Consider the following 12,467-nt stretch of genomic DNA (forward strand, 5'->3'; position numbering starts at 1 on the left):
GGCAAAAAATGAAGAAGAGGGCATGAGTCAAGGCAACAGCAGAGGAAGAGGAAAAGTCATATTGGAGAGATTTTAAGATGTAGCAATGACTGGTGAGTCACCATTTGGACATAGGGTTGAAGGAAAGGGAGGAATCTAGACTGCCCCCCAGGTTTCTAGCTTAGGTAACTAGGTGAATATAAAGGTGAGTTCAAGGCACAGGATGCCCAGGTGGAGGGACCATAGGTAGGTGGAAACAGCAGTTAGGAAAGAGGCCGGAGGGGGAGATAAAAATGTGACAGCATTACTAGCTGGTAATTGAAGCCATGGGTTGGGACACAGTCACCTGGTGGAAGTGAGAATAAGACCAGAGAGCGCCACCTCCACCCCACTATATTACAGAAAACTAGGAGAAATCTTAATGGTACTCTCGCTCCCTTCTATCTATAGAAAGGAACCAAGGCTTGGGGCCCCTGGTATTTCCCAGGACAAGGAGAGCACAGGAGTGATGCTCCCACCAGTGGCTCATTCTTCTAGATAAATCCCTCTGGTTTGTTCCTTTACCACCTGGACCAGAAAACCAGTGTCCCAAAAGGCTGAGGAAGGACCAGAATCTGCCTGACCTCAGGCTGGGCTGCCAGGTCAGTATGAGGAGAGGCCACTCAGCAGCCATGTCAGGAGAGCCATGTAAACATAGGCAAAGCAGAAGTTCCCTGGGTTGAGGGTCACAAACTGGTCAGCAAAGAGAGCTGCAGATCCCTTTGAGTTCCAAACAGCAAGGTTGCCTGCCTTCTCCCTTGAACTCCAGGGCTTGGAGCCCATGTGGTCAGGCAGGATGTTCCAAGTGATGAGGAGGGGCTGACAGTGTCCCCTACAAAGCACTCAGTATCTTTCAAGGTGCCCGTGGCATTCCTTGAGTTGTCTGTTCTTTTATGGGGATGCTAAGGGAAAGAGACAGTGAAAGCCACCTGCCCCCATCTTACCTTCCCACTAGCCTGGAACCCTGGGGATTTATCTGTCAGGGTATTAGAGATAATCAGTTCTGCCCCCTCACTCAGCCTTGCTCAGAGACCTGAATGGCCCTGAAGGACCAAAAGCCTGCTACCCAGGCCCACACAGCATCAGGCAGGTAGAAGGCAGCTCCTGGAGCTTTTTTCTTATTTTATTTTAAAACCCTAGGGTGTGTCCCCTCCCTCACCACACCCATCCCCTACCCTCACCCCAGGACATGACGATGCCACACACACACACAAGGCTGTGAGCTGCACACAGGAACACAGGGGCTGCGCTCACGACAACATTGAAAAAATATACATTATATATAATACACCCGGGGCCCTCACTCTCTCTCCCATCCCCACAACCTAGCCACAAGCAGGTCATGAAGGAAGGGGCAGGAGCTGCAGGACCTCAGGACTGCAAAGGCAGGAGGAAAGAGGACAATGAAGGAAGGAAATCAGGAGAGGTGGAGGAGCAGGGATCCCCAGAGTGAAATGGAAATAGAAGAGGGGATCAGAAGAGAGCCAGAGAAGGCCTGGCCTTCCTCCCCCACAGAGCCCAGGGGAGGAGGGCATCCCTTGGACAGGATCGAGTAGAGAAGGACAGAGTAGAGGATCTCCCTCAATCCCGCCCTGTCCCAGCCATGGCTAATGCCACCCTCTCCCCAGCTCAGTGCATGACTGTTTGGGAGAGACAAAGACATGGTGAACTAAGGGCAGCTGCCACAGGAGGCAGAAAGGACAGGCAGAGTCATCCAGCCCAGATGCCACAGGGAGTGACCGCCCAGAGGCAGGAGGAGCAGGAGGGAGGAGAAAGGGTCGGGGTGACTCCAGTGGGGTCCACTGGGGTTTTGAGACTAAAGGACAGCTCTTTTAGAGAGAGCTCTCTCCCTCTTGGTCTCTCTTCTCTCAGAATGTCCTTCTTCCTTTCTTTCCTGGGCGTCTCTGTTCCACCAGGGCAGAATTCTTTCTTTCTCTGGTCCGGGATGTAGGCCTTAGTAGCGGTGTGGTGGGCTCTCGATGATGCGTCTCTCATCACTGCTAGGGGAGTCAGCTGCCTCTGAGTCACTGCTGTCCTCATCTTCCTGCTGGCCACCAGCAGCCCCTGCCACACAGGCCTGCCGACTCTGATAGGACTGGAGAGGGTGGGAACACAGAGGACAAGGATCACACCCCAGAGTCTCTCCTTTAGGAGCCACGCCTCCCTCAGTCCCTTTACCCCCTCCCCACCTCATCCCAGTCAGAACTTTCTTCCTCCCTGCTCATTATAGCTCTGCCAAGAGCTTTCACATGGGACCCAGGGGTCTTTACTGGGCATGTTCCAGGAGTGTCTTGACTCCCTAGACTGCCCTCGTTCCTCAGAGCCACTCACCTCCATAGGATTCACAATAATGGTGAGAGCAGAGTCATCCCAGAAGAGGTCCGGGTCCTTGGGGTCACTGGAGGCCCCTGGGGGCCCGCCAGTCCCTGAGACGCGGCGGTGAAGGGAGTGGATACGCACGAGGCCCAGGATGACCATGAGCACCAGGAAGCCCACACACACCACAATGATGAGGGTCGCGGCACTGGGGACCACTGTGGGGAGAGTAGGGAGAGTGGGGAGGTCAGCAGAACTGACACATGAGGGAGGAGTGGGGGGAGGTCTGGGGGAAGAGGCTTCCCAGCAGAGGAAGTTCCTGAGTTAGGACAAGACAGCATCCATGGTGGCCCAGAAGAAGAAACTGAGAAACTGGAAGAGAAACAGAGCCCACTAGATAGGGCAAGAAACAGGAGAGGGCAGGAAGCTGAATGGCTACTGCAAGAGCCAAAGGGAGCCATGGACAGTGGACTGGTGGGAAAAGGGAGGCAAGGGCAGGGGAAAAGAAGGCTCCTGATCCTGAACTGCCATGAACAACCCTACCATCAGCACAGACAGGGGACAAGGACTGGAATCTGCCTGGTCTTTCTGCCTGTGCCTTACACAGAGATCACTCAATCTAGAAAGGGATGGCCTAGTACCCAGAGGGGACAGAGAGGAGCACTACAGGAGCTTGATGGGCAGAGGGGAAGCTTAGCCTAGCTGCTTGAAAGGAGGTTTAGGCCCCAAGACTGGGGACAGGTCCCAGGGACAAGGAGTGGCCCCTTCTCTTACCCACCTGGACTGGGCTCACTTCTGCCAGGTGACAGCTCCCGTCTTCTTGAGGGCTGGAGGCTCCTGGAGGTATGGGGCTTCTTCTTCTCCCCAACCATCTCCCCCTGAGGCTTCACTGCCTCCTCCTTGGCCCTCCCATGCCTCTGGCCCTGCAGCCTCACTTTAATGCCCAGGTCCAGAGGGACACGGAGCCTAACAGGCAGTGAGAAACAGAAGGGCGCAAGCACTTTCACGTGGACCCTTGAGCTGAAGGTAGCAAAGAAGATGTGCATGCATAGGTACATGCCCATGAAGAGTGTGTGGGCACACAGCAGGACAAGGGTTGCCATGCCCCTCAACTGAGCCAGGCTTCTGCAGGCCTGCACACTCGCCCTCACCAGCCACCTGGCAGACTGGTCACACAGCGGGATTAATGGAATGTGTCTCAGAGTCTCCAGCAAGGCATACAAGAGCCATATGTGCAGTGTCACCCAGCTCCCTGCCAGCTGAGCAGACCAAGCAAGACCCTGAAGAAAGATATAAACAGTACAGACTTGGACCAGAAGGACTGCGGAGCAAACAGCCCTGTACACAACTCTGCCTCCTTTCTGCACACACACACACAGCACTTGGAGAAGCATGAGGAAGAAAAGAGGGAGAGCCCACAGTCCCAGGGACAGCAAGTGGAGGTAGAGACCCCACAGATGCAATACCAGGCCCAAGACCCTTGCGGGCATCTGGGTCACCACACGCCACATGGATTCCCACAGCTGCACGGCAGCTCAACCCTGGGCTTAGTCCATGTGTGTCTCACACACACACACACACACACACACACACACACACACACACACAATTAGCAGTCACATAAGCAAGCCCCTAGAGGTGCATGGGCTCACACATACACAATTATATTCCAGCATAGTTTCAAATTTACCCACATAACATGTCAAGAGAAGGAACAGAGCATAGAAAAGCATGTGGCACCAGAGCCCCCCACCACTACCACATCCTGCTGCAGACCCCTCCTCACCAGCAGTCAAACTCTCCTGCTGCCACCTGCTTTAGGGCCAACCAGGTGAGTGGAAACACACTGCCTAGGCAGGCCTGCCACCCACAGACCTCCCTGAGGCAACCCTGATGGCTCTCTACCAAGTTGATCCCCATCCTGACCCGACCCATAGCCTACTTGGGGCCACTTGCAAAATACAGCTGGCTCTGCAGGGGCAGAGCTAGTAGGTGCTGGCTCCAAGGCAAAGATCAGCCTGGCTGGATCAGCATTCCACCTGGCAGGGATCAGGAGGAGGGGAAAGGGGAAAGAGCTGCCCCAAATAGTCCCTCGAAGGTCTCCAAGTCAAAGAAAAAGACCTATTGGCAGGTGACCCCACCAGCAGATGCCCACTGTGGCTGAGCCCAGGCTCTAGAAGGAATGGCAACCCTATCCTCAAAGTGGGGCCACAGCAGGTCAACTAGCACTATGGCCACAACAAGAACAAGCCACAGTTTCTGGTGAGCACCTTAATCAAAAGCTTTTGTCCTGTAATCCCAGAGGCTCAGGAGGCTGAGGCAGGAATATCACAAATTCAAAGCCAGCTTCAGCAATTTAGTGAAAACCTAAGCAACATAGTAAGATCCTGTCTCTAAATAAAAAATAAAAAGGGCTGGGGATGTGGCTCACTGGTTAAATGCCCCTGGGTTCAATCCCCAGTACCAAAAAATAAAAATAAATAGATAAATAGATTGATAGATAAAATTTATCCCTCTGAGCTCCTGGCCTAGTAAAGGAAATGACAAGTTAATTACTAGAAGTAAGAAATGACCACCAGAAAGAAAATGTAGATACTTTTCTCTGTAGGCAGACAAGTCTGATTAATTAGGTTAGGATAAACCAGGAGACCAGGAAGATGGGAGGATTTTTAGCTACAGATAAAAATTAGCATTTAAGAAGTCCAACCAACCTTTCTTGCTGCATTAGATCCTAGAAGATTCTGCCCTTGAATGGCCTCTGTGGCTGACCTTAAGGGGTATTTTAGCAAACGGCCCATGTCATCAGAATGGCACTGTTGAAAGCCCTGTCCACAGCCCCACATGGTACCTTCTATGAAGAAAAAGCCTCAGTAAAGAATTCTTCTGATCTCAATCCCAGGATTTCTCTTGCAATACCAATTGGTCCCTGTTCTATGACTTCCAAAACTCCTCAAGTTTCCTTTTGCTTTAGCCCCAAGGAAGTTCAGAATCAAAATTCTGCCCTACCCTTACAATTGTGCTGTTTCTCATAGTATGTATTTTATGAACTGACTTTATTCTTATTTCATCTTATTCTTCTTTCATCATTATCCTTTCCTGTTTATTGCCTAATTCGTATCCTTTTTATTACATATTGTTTTTGTTTGTTTTTGTTTTGCAGTACTGGGAATCAAACCTAGGACCTCATATATATTAGGCAAATGCTATACCACTGAGCTACAGCCCAAACCCTTTTTATTTTATTTTTATACAGGGTCTCACTAAGTTGCCTAGGTTAGTTGAAATCCTCCTGCCTCTACCTCCCTAGGAGCTGGTATTACAGGAATGTCACCACACCCGTTGTGTTGTTGTTGTTTGTTGGTTGGTTGGTTGGTTTGGTTAGTTGGTATTATTTGTTTTTTGAAATATGGTCTTACTTTGCTGCCAGGCTGGCCTTGAACTCCTGGATTCAAGTGATCCTTCTGCCTCAGCTGCCTGAGGAGCTAGAACTATAGCCAATGCCACTGTGCTGGCTCATTTTCTTTTTCATCCTATTTCTTCATGGGTCTTTCAGCAAACTTTCAGATACTTGAGGAAACAAAGTAGAATAATTCCAGACTTTGCTGCACACTGGACTCAAGTGGGGATCTTTAAATCCACTGATACCTGGTGCTCTTAGTCCTAGACACTCTGATCTCATCAGTTGGATGCCACTTAAACACCAGAAGTTTTTAAAGCTCCCCAGTTGACTCTGATGTACATCAAAGTTTGGGACAACTACATAAATAATGTCTTCATCATCTTGTCTCAGACAACCTTGCTCTTCCTAACCATAAACCCTCATAATCACCCTCCCAAATTCTCAAATTTGCATTCTCTCTCATGCTTCTCTAGTTCGGAGACCTTCTTCTTCCTGTGGTCCAAGTGCAAACTTTACATATGCCATAAAACCTTCCCTGACTATCTCAATACACACCAATCTTAGGAGCTGCAGAGAAATGAGCCTTAAGATCACATGTCTAACTGCTTCTGCATGTTTATAGTTTGATATTGTGAAACCACAGTTCTGCAACACACTTTTGGACTTGGGAGGTAAAAGGGAGGGAACACCTTGGGGAGTCAGAAAAGGCATGTGAAAAGGTCACCTGAGGAGCCAGGCAATGTCCTCAGGGAAACTATGAACCCTGTGCCCATTCAGGTGGAAATAAGGGAAGAAGGAAAGGCAGGCTGCTACGCTATTTAAAATCTTAGAGGAGCCAGGTGTGGTGGCGCATACCTGTAATCCCAGCTACTCACTCACAAGGCTGAGGCAGAAGGATTGAAAGTTCAAAGCCAGCCTCAGCAATTTAGTAAGACCCCAAGCAACTTAGTGAGAACCTGTCTAAAATAAAAAAGGACTGGTGATGTGGTTCAGTGGTCGAGCACCCCTGGGTTCAATCCCTGGTACCAAAAAATAAAATAGAATAATTAATTAAATAAATAAAATGAGCTGGATATGTGGCCGAGAGATAAAATGCCTCTAGGTTCAATCCCCAGTATCTCCGCACCCCAAATCTCCAGCAGAAAGCTCAGCTGACCTAGACACTGGCTCAAAACAAAAGACAGGAAGCCTAAGCTTTGTCATGAGGAGAAGGAGTTAACATCTATAAACATCAGTCCCACCCCTGGCAGCTCTGGGGTATGGTGGGTGAGAAAAGCTGCTTATGGGACCAGTCACTGCAGGGCAACTGGACACCCTGGGGAGGAAGCTCTGTAACATTAAGAACAAGGATTGGGATAGTGGGGGGTTGTGGCTCAGTGCTAGAACGCTCACCATGCATACAAGGCCCTGGGTTCGATCCTCAGCACCAAATAAAAATAAATAGATAAAATAAAGGTACTGTGTCCAACTACAACTAACAAAAAGAACAAGGACTCCCTCATCTGGGCCTTCCTACCAAAGGAAAAAAAAAAAAAAAGATCAAGAACCTTATTAGGCCCAGAAGCATACCCAGATCTATCTTGAGCCTAATTGTAATAGCAGGATCCAATATGCAACCGGGAAAAGATTGAGTGGGATGATTCCAAGAAAAGAACTAGAGAAAGAACTAAGGAGACACAGGGAGATATATATGGCTATTCCCAAGTGTTTAAAAAAAAAAAAATCCTAAACACACACACACACACACACACACACAAAAAAAAAAAAAAAAAAAACAAGTTTCATTTGCTAATAAATCTAAAATACTATGTGAGGTAAGGAGTCACAGGGAGATATATATGGCTATCCCCAAGTGTTTAAAAAACAAAAAAAAAATCCTAAACACACACACTCACAAAAAAAAAAAAACAGGTTTCATTTGCTAATAAATCTAAAATACTATGTGAATTTGTCTTTGAACCTTTGCAACTTGATTATGCCTTATATCCCCTCCTCCCTTCTATTCCTATCTACTTTGCTGTAACAAATCATAGTAGAACTGACAGGAAGGACTCTGCAGTTGTTTGTGGAGACAACCAGAGACACAGAAACCGTGTAGGTGGTGGCCATTGCACAAGGAGAGGAAACCAGAATGAATCCCTGGGAGCACCAGGGTAGCTAGCCTTTGGTAGAGATTCTGGGAAGCCTGAGGAGAATGTTAAGGGCCATGGTTAGTGCACAGGCTCTGGAATCATGCTTCTTGAATTTGAATCTAGCTCCACCTTTTTTCTAGCAATGTGCCCTTGGGTAAGGTACCTGACCTCTTTGTGCCTCTGTTTCCTTACATTTAAAGGGAACAGTTAGAGCATCTATTTCGTTTTTTGTTTGTAATGGCTAAATGAGTTAATATATGTAAACCCAGTAACACAGTGAGAGCCCTATTTGTGGTATTACCATTACGAATACTGAGATGAGTGCTTACCTTCATGGTACTGTTCACTGACCCTGAATTTCCCTCCAGACGGCATTCATGGAACTCCCTAGGGAGTTGGTTTCAGAGCCTGTGATACAATCCTTTGACATTTTTCCAAAAGTGACAAGTCTGTGACCTTTGGTAGTGATTTTAATACTTAAAAAAATAGAATGATCTCCAGAGCCAACTCTGGCAAAAGTAGATGATGAAGTTAGATGATACTGAACCAGGCCAAAAGCAAAGTGTGCCCCAAAAGTGACAAAAATAAATGCACCTCCTGAGTGAGGTTTGAAAAAAATTCTAAAGAGGGATTCCAAACATTACTTTCAGCAATGTCGGCATCATTTTTCATTTTTCAGTAATGAAGACTTGTTTTATGGTATTAAGTATAGCCAGGTGCAGAGGCACACACCTGTAATCCCGGTATAAACATCAGATTACAAAATAGATCAATCTCAATTTTATAAAAAGAGAAAAATAGGCATAGAAAAAAGGACTAGAACATTATACACCATATTAACAGTGTTCTCCTCTCTCTGGGATGAAAGTAAGGAAGATTTTTCTTCTGTATATTGGTATTTTCTAGTTTTTCTACAGCTGAGCAATTTGTATTGGAAAGTAAAAATTATACCACTGGAAAGGTTCATGGCCAGGAACTGAGATTGCTTTAAAGGCAACATCCCATCTGGAGGTGATACGTTCCATATTTTGTTCTAGAAATATTCTTACTTCTTTACAGAAAGCATATAATGACACATGTAAAAGTACCAACTTATTCCTTGAAGACAGGAATTGTATCTGTCCTATAATATTTTATATCCCAAATAGCATCTTAGGACAGTGCGAATACCTTGTAGGCACTTAATAAATGCTTGACAGCTCCACTGCAGAGGATCTCTAAGCCCAGAGCTAATTTGGGAGAAGGTTGGTCAGCAGGAATAACAGACACCTATACCACACACTGACTTATGATTCCAGGCACAAATGTCCTTTCAGTGACTCAGGGCACACCTTGTCACAAGGGAGTTAATGATTCAGTGGGATAAAGGGATTAGTCCACAGCTGTCAACTAAAACAGGTACCACAGGAAACAGAATCAACTGTTCTTCCTTCTCCTTTCCTCCCAAGGATGGAAGAGATGCTAGTGCCCAACCCTCACTTGCCACCCACCACTCTCGCCTGGACCCACTTAGCCTTACTTACTGGAGTTCCGGTGGGAGCTGGCCAAGCTGTGTCCAGCCATCTCAGGAGGAGGCTGGTGACCACGGTGCAGGAACTGCTGTGAGCTGAGCACATGGCTTGGGTGGGCAACCCGGTTCATGCTGTGCAGGACATTGACCTAGGCAGAGGGAAGGCTCCATGGGCACCATGCTTCTCCCCAGACCCCTCCTCACCCCTTTAGAGCCCAGCTCCATCTCTGAACTGCTGTCCCACATCTCCTTCTCTACCCACTGCCAGGTCTAGAAGTCCTCATGCTGCCATGTCCTGCCCTTCAGGGCCCTTCACCACTATTGAGTCGATCCCACCCTGGCTCCTTGCCAGGAGATAGTAGCTGTGGAAGGAAAGAGACTTTCTGGGTACCTCCACGATGAATTCATTGCTGGAGTAGCGGCCATTCATTTCTGAGCAGGAGAGACGGAATTTCCTGGCGTAAAGGGCAGCTCCATGTCGTAGCCGATAATGAGCCTGCCTCAAGATCTCTTCATACACAGTGATACTCTCCACCCCTGGGGACAAGGAAGAGGCTCAGTGCAGGGCCTGGGGACATGGCCCCTCTCTTGGGACTCCCACCAGCTGACAAAGCCATAGAAGGGGTTCTCCCCATCCCTCAACCGGGAAGAAATTCTCCCCCACTTTCCACCCCACTTGGATGGACTTGGGTAAAGCAACCAAAGCTGTTTTCTGCTTTGCCCTTCTCAGCTAACTCAGTGGTTTCTGGATAAGAATGGAAAGGAGAAAATAAGGACATCCTGAAAAACAGAAGGGAGGAGGCCAACAGAAAATAAATGGGGAACACACAGCCTCCATGAGGCCCTGGGAGAGAATGACAATAGGAGGGAATTGGTATTGTATCTGTCCTATAATATGTTATATCCCAAATAGCATCTTAAGACAGTGCTAGTACCTTATAGGTGCTTAATAAATGCTTGATAGCTACTTTCTCCTGTTCTCCCTGAGGAGAGCCCTTCAGAGAATAGGAGATTTCTTTTGCAAATGACCAAATCATCACTTCCCACTACGAAACAGCTAGATGAGCAAGCTAGTCTGGGAAGACTGAGCCAGAGGAGGAGAGGGATGAAAGAGATCTGAAGGAGAACAGAAGTGGAAGCAGAAGTAGAGCTGACCCAGACTATGGAGAGGAGAAGGGGAGAGAAATTGCTAGAGCTCACACCCCAGCTCACTTTCCCTATGGGCAATCTGGAAGCCAAGAGATCTTCTAGCTGGGAAGGTACAAGCTGACACTGGTCACATCCCTGGGCCTGGAAAAAGGACCCTTTGGATTTCCTAAGTGCTTAATCACAGGGAGAGGCTCCCAGGCCCCACTGACCAGCAATGGTGAGGTAGGCTGACGTGTTGGTGAGCTCCAGCCCTCGCTGCTGCAAAGATGCCATGTCCAAGAGCAGGCTTTCCCGCTCAGGGTCCAGGTCATCCCCCACCAGGGAAATTTCACAGCCATCCAGGTTGTGCACGATCTCATCTGACATTCGCGTGTCTGTCACTGGGTAAAGAGAGTCAGAGTCTGGGTCAGAGCTGGGTCATCACCTTATGGCCACTGCCCCCACCCCAAGGGACATCCTTAAGGGTAGTCAACATTTGTTTTCACGATTATTCCACAATAGTTTCCTCATACTCATGGGCCTCCCACCACTCCATTTCTTTCCTTTTTTTTTAAATTTATTTTTTAGTTGTAGATGGACACAATATCTTTGTTTATTTTTATGTGGTGCTGAGGATCGAACCCAGTGCCTTGCATGTGGGAAGTAAGCACTCTACTGCTGAGCTATAGCCTCAGCCCCTCATCACTCTATTTCTTAAGGGTAAGTTGTTCTAGTCACAGAAACACAGAAGGAAGTCACTCTCCATTTCTAGCCCCAGACTTGTTTCCTTATTCTGGTTCCAGACATTGTCTTCTTCTCTGGATGATGTCACTCCCTGGATCATCCTCACCTGTGCCCTGCCAACTCTCGTCCTTCTTGGCTTGCACCTGGTGAGAAATGGAGCAAGTGATTTGAAGATCAGGGAACAAAGGGACCCCCTCAGGTCCCTCAAAATCCACAGCTGGGCGGGCAAAATGAGTGGTGCCACTCAGCAGGATCTGGGGTGCGTCGGGCTGAAGAACCACCACGTAGCCCTCCACTTCAGGGATGGAGACACAGGATTCTTCGCTGAAGCATCTATGTGAGAAAAGGGAAAGAGGCAGCTGGTGACCCCAATGCCCCCTCCTTTAAAAATCGATATTCTGTTTCGCCCCTCTGGGCCTCCTCCTCTACAGTGGAGCGCCCAAGTTAGAGAGGGGTTGGGGAGGGATTGTGTCTCTGCACCCCAATCCCCACATCAAAGCTGGAGGGAAGGTCTCCTTCCCTAATAGAATGTCACTGAAGGAAAAGGTCAGGGACAGAAGGGGAGATGGCCCCAACTTGTGGGCATGATCACATCATCAATTTGCCATGCCCCAAAACTATGGAATGTCTGTCAATTATATTTTAATGAAAAATAAAGTGAACTGATAAAAATGTGTATACACACACAGTTCTTTATCAGGGAGGTAAAATGTACATGGGTTCAGTATAATATCTGGCAGATATGTGCCCTGAAATATAAAACATGAGGAAAGGTGGAAAAATCTGTCAAGGGATGTCCTCTTCCTTGGTGTGTCTTCCATTCCCTGATATGAGAGAAACTGACAGGGAGGTGAAATAATCTGACCTTGGACCTAGATCCACCCCCTGCAGCCTGGGCTTCAGTCCTGTAGGACTCTGCTAAGCCAATTCAAACTACAGGACAGCTGCTCAGTAGCTATTCCCAGAGCACCTCCAACCCCTCCTTTTGCCAATATTAATGACACCTCACAATCACATAGCATTAGCCAGTTTCTAAGCGTTTTGCCCACAGTCTTTCATAACAAACTTGCTTCAATGCCATAAAATAGGGAGAAGGCACCAAAGCTCTTAGATCATGCATCTGGCCACACAAACTTGACAGTTTAAGAGTCAAGATTTTAAACTGAGGTCCACTGATCTTTCCACTAAACCGAAGCCACCATTTAGGGATCAAGTTTTC

General features: G+C 47.9%; 1 protein-coding gene across 1 annotated transcript in view; it reads right to left on the bottom strand.

Annotated features, from left to right (window-relative positions):
- Positions 1 to 1,972: 1,972 nt before the first annotated feature.
- The window catches only part of Clstn3 (calsyntenin 3), a 30,433-nt gene continuing 19,938 nt past the window's right edge, over positions 1,973 to 12,467 (bottom strand). Inside the window, exons 13-18 of the mRNA XM_026403276.2 lie at positions 11,355 to 11,581; positions 10,735 to 10,905; positions 9,768 to 9,913; positions 9,390 to 9,525; positions 2,350 to 2,552; positions 1,973 to 2,113 (exon numbers count right to left, since the gene is read on the bottom strand). Coding sequence (XP_026259061.1) covers positions 1,973 to 2,113; positions 2,350 to 2,552; positions 9,390 to 9,525; positions 9,768 to 9,913; positions 10,735 to 10,905; positions 11,355 to 11,581 — 1,024 coding nt within the window. The remainder of the gene's footprint in view (positions 2,114 to 2,349; positions 2,553 to 9,389; positions 9,526 to 9,767; positions 9,914 to 10,734; positions 10,906 to 11,354; positions 11,582 to 12,467) is intronic.

This window comes from Urocitellus parryii, chromosome 5 (assembly GCF_045843805.1).
Source record: "Urocitellus parryii isolate mUroPar1 chromosome 5, mUroPar1.hap1, whole genome shotgun sequence".
NCBI lineage: Eukaryota > Metazoa > Chordata > Mammalia > Rodentia > Sciuridae > Urocitellus > Urocitellus parryii.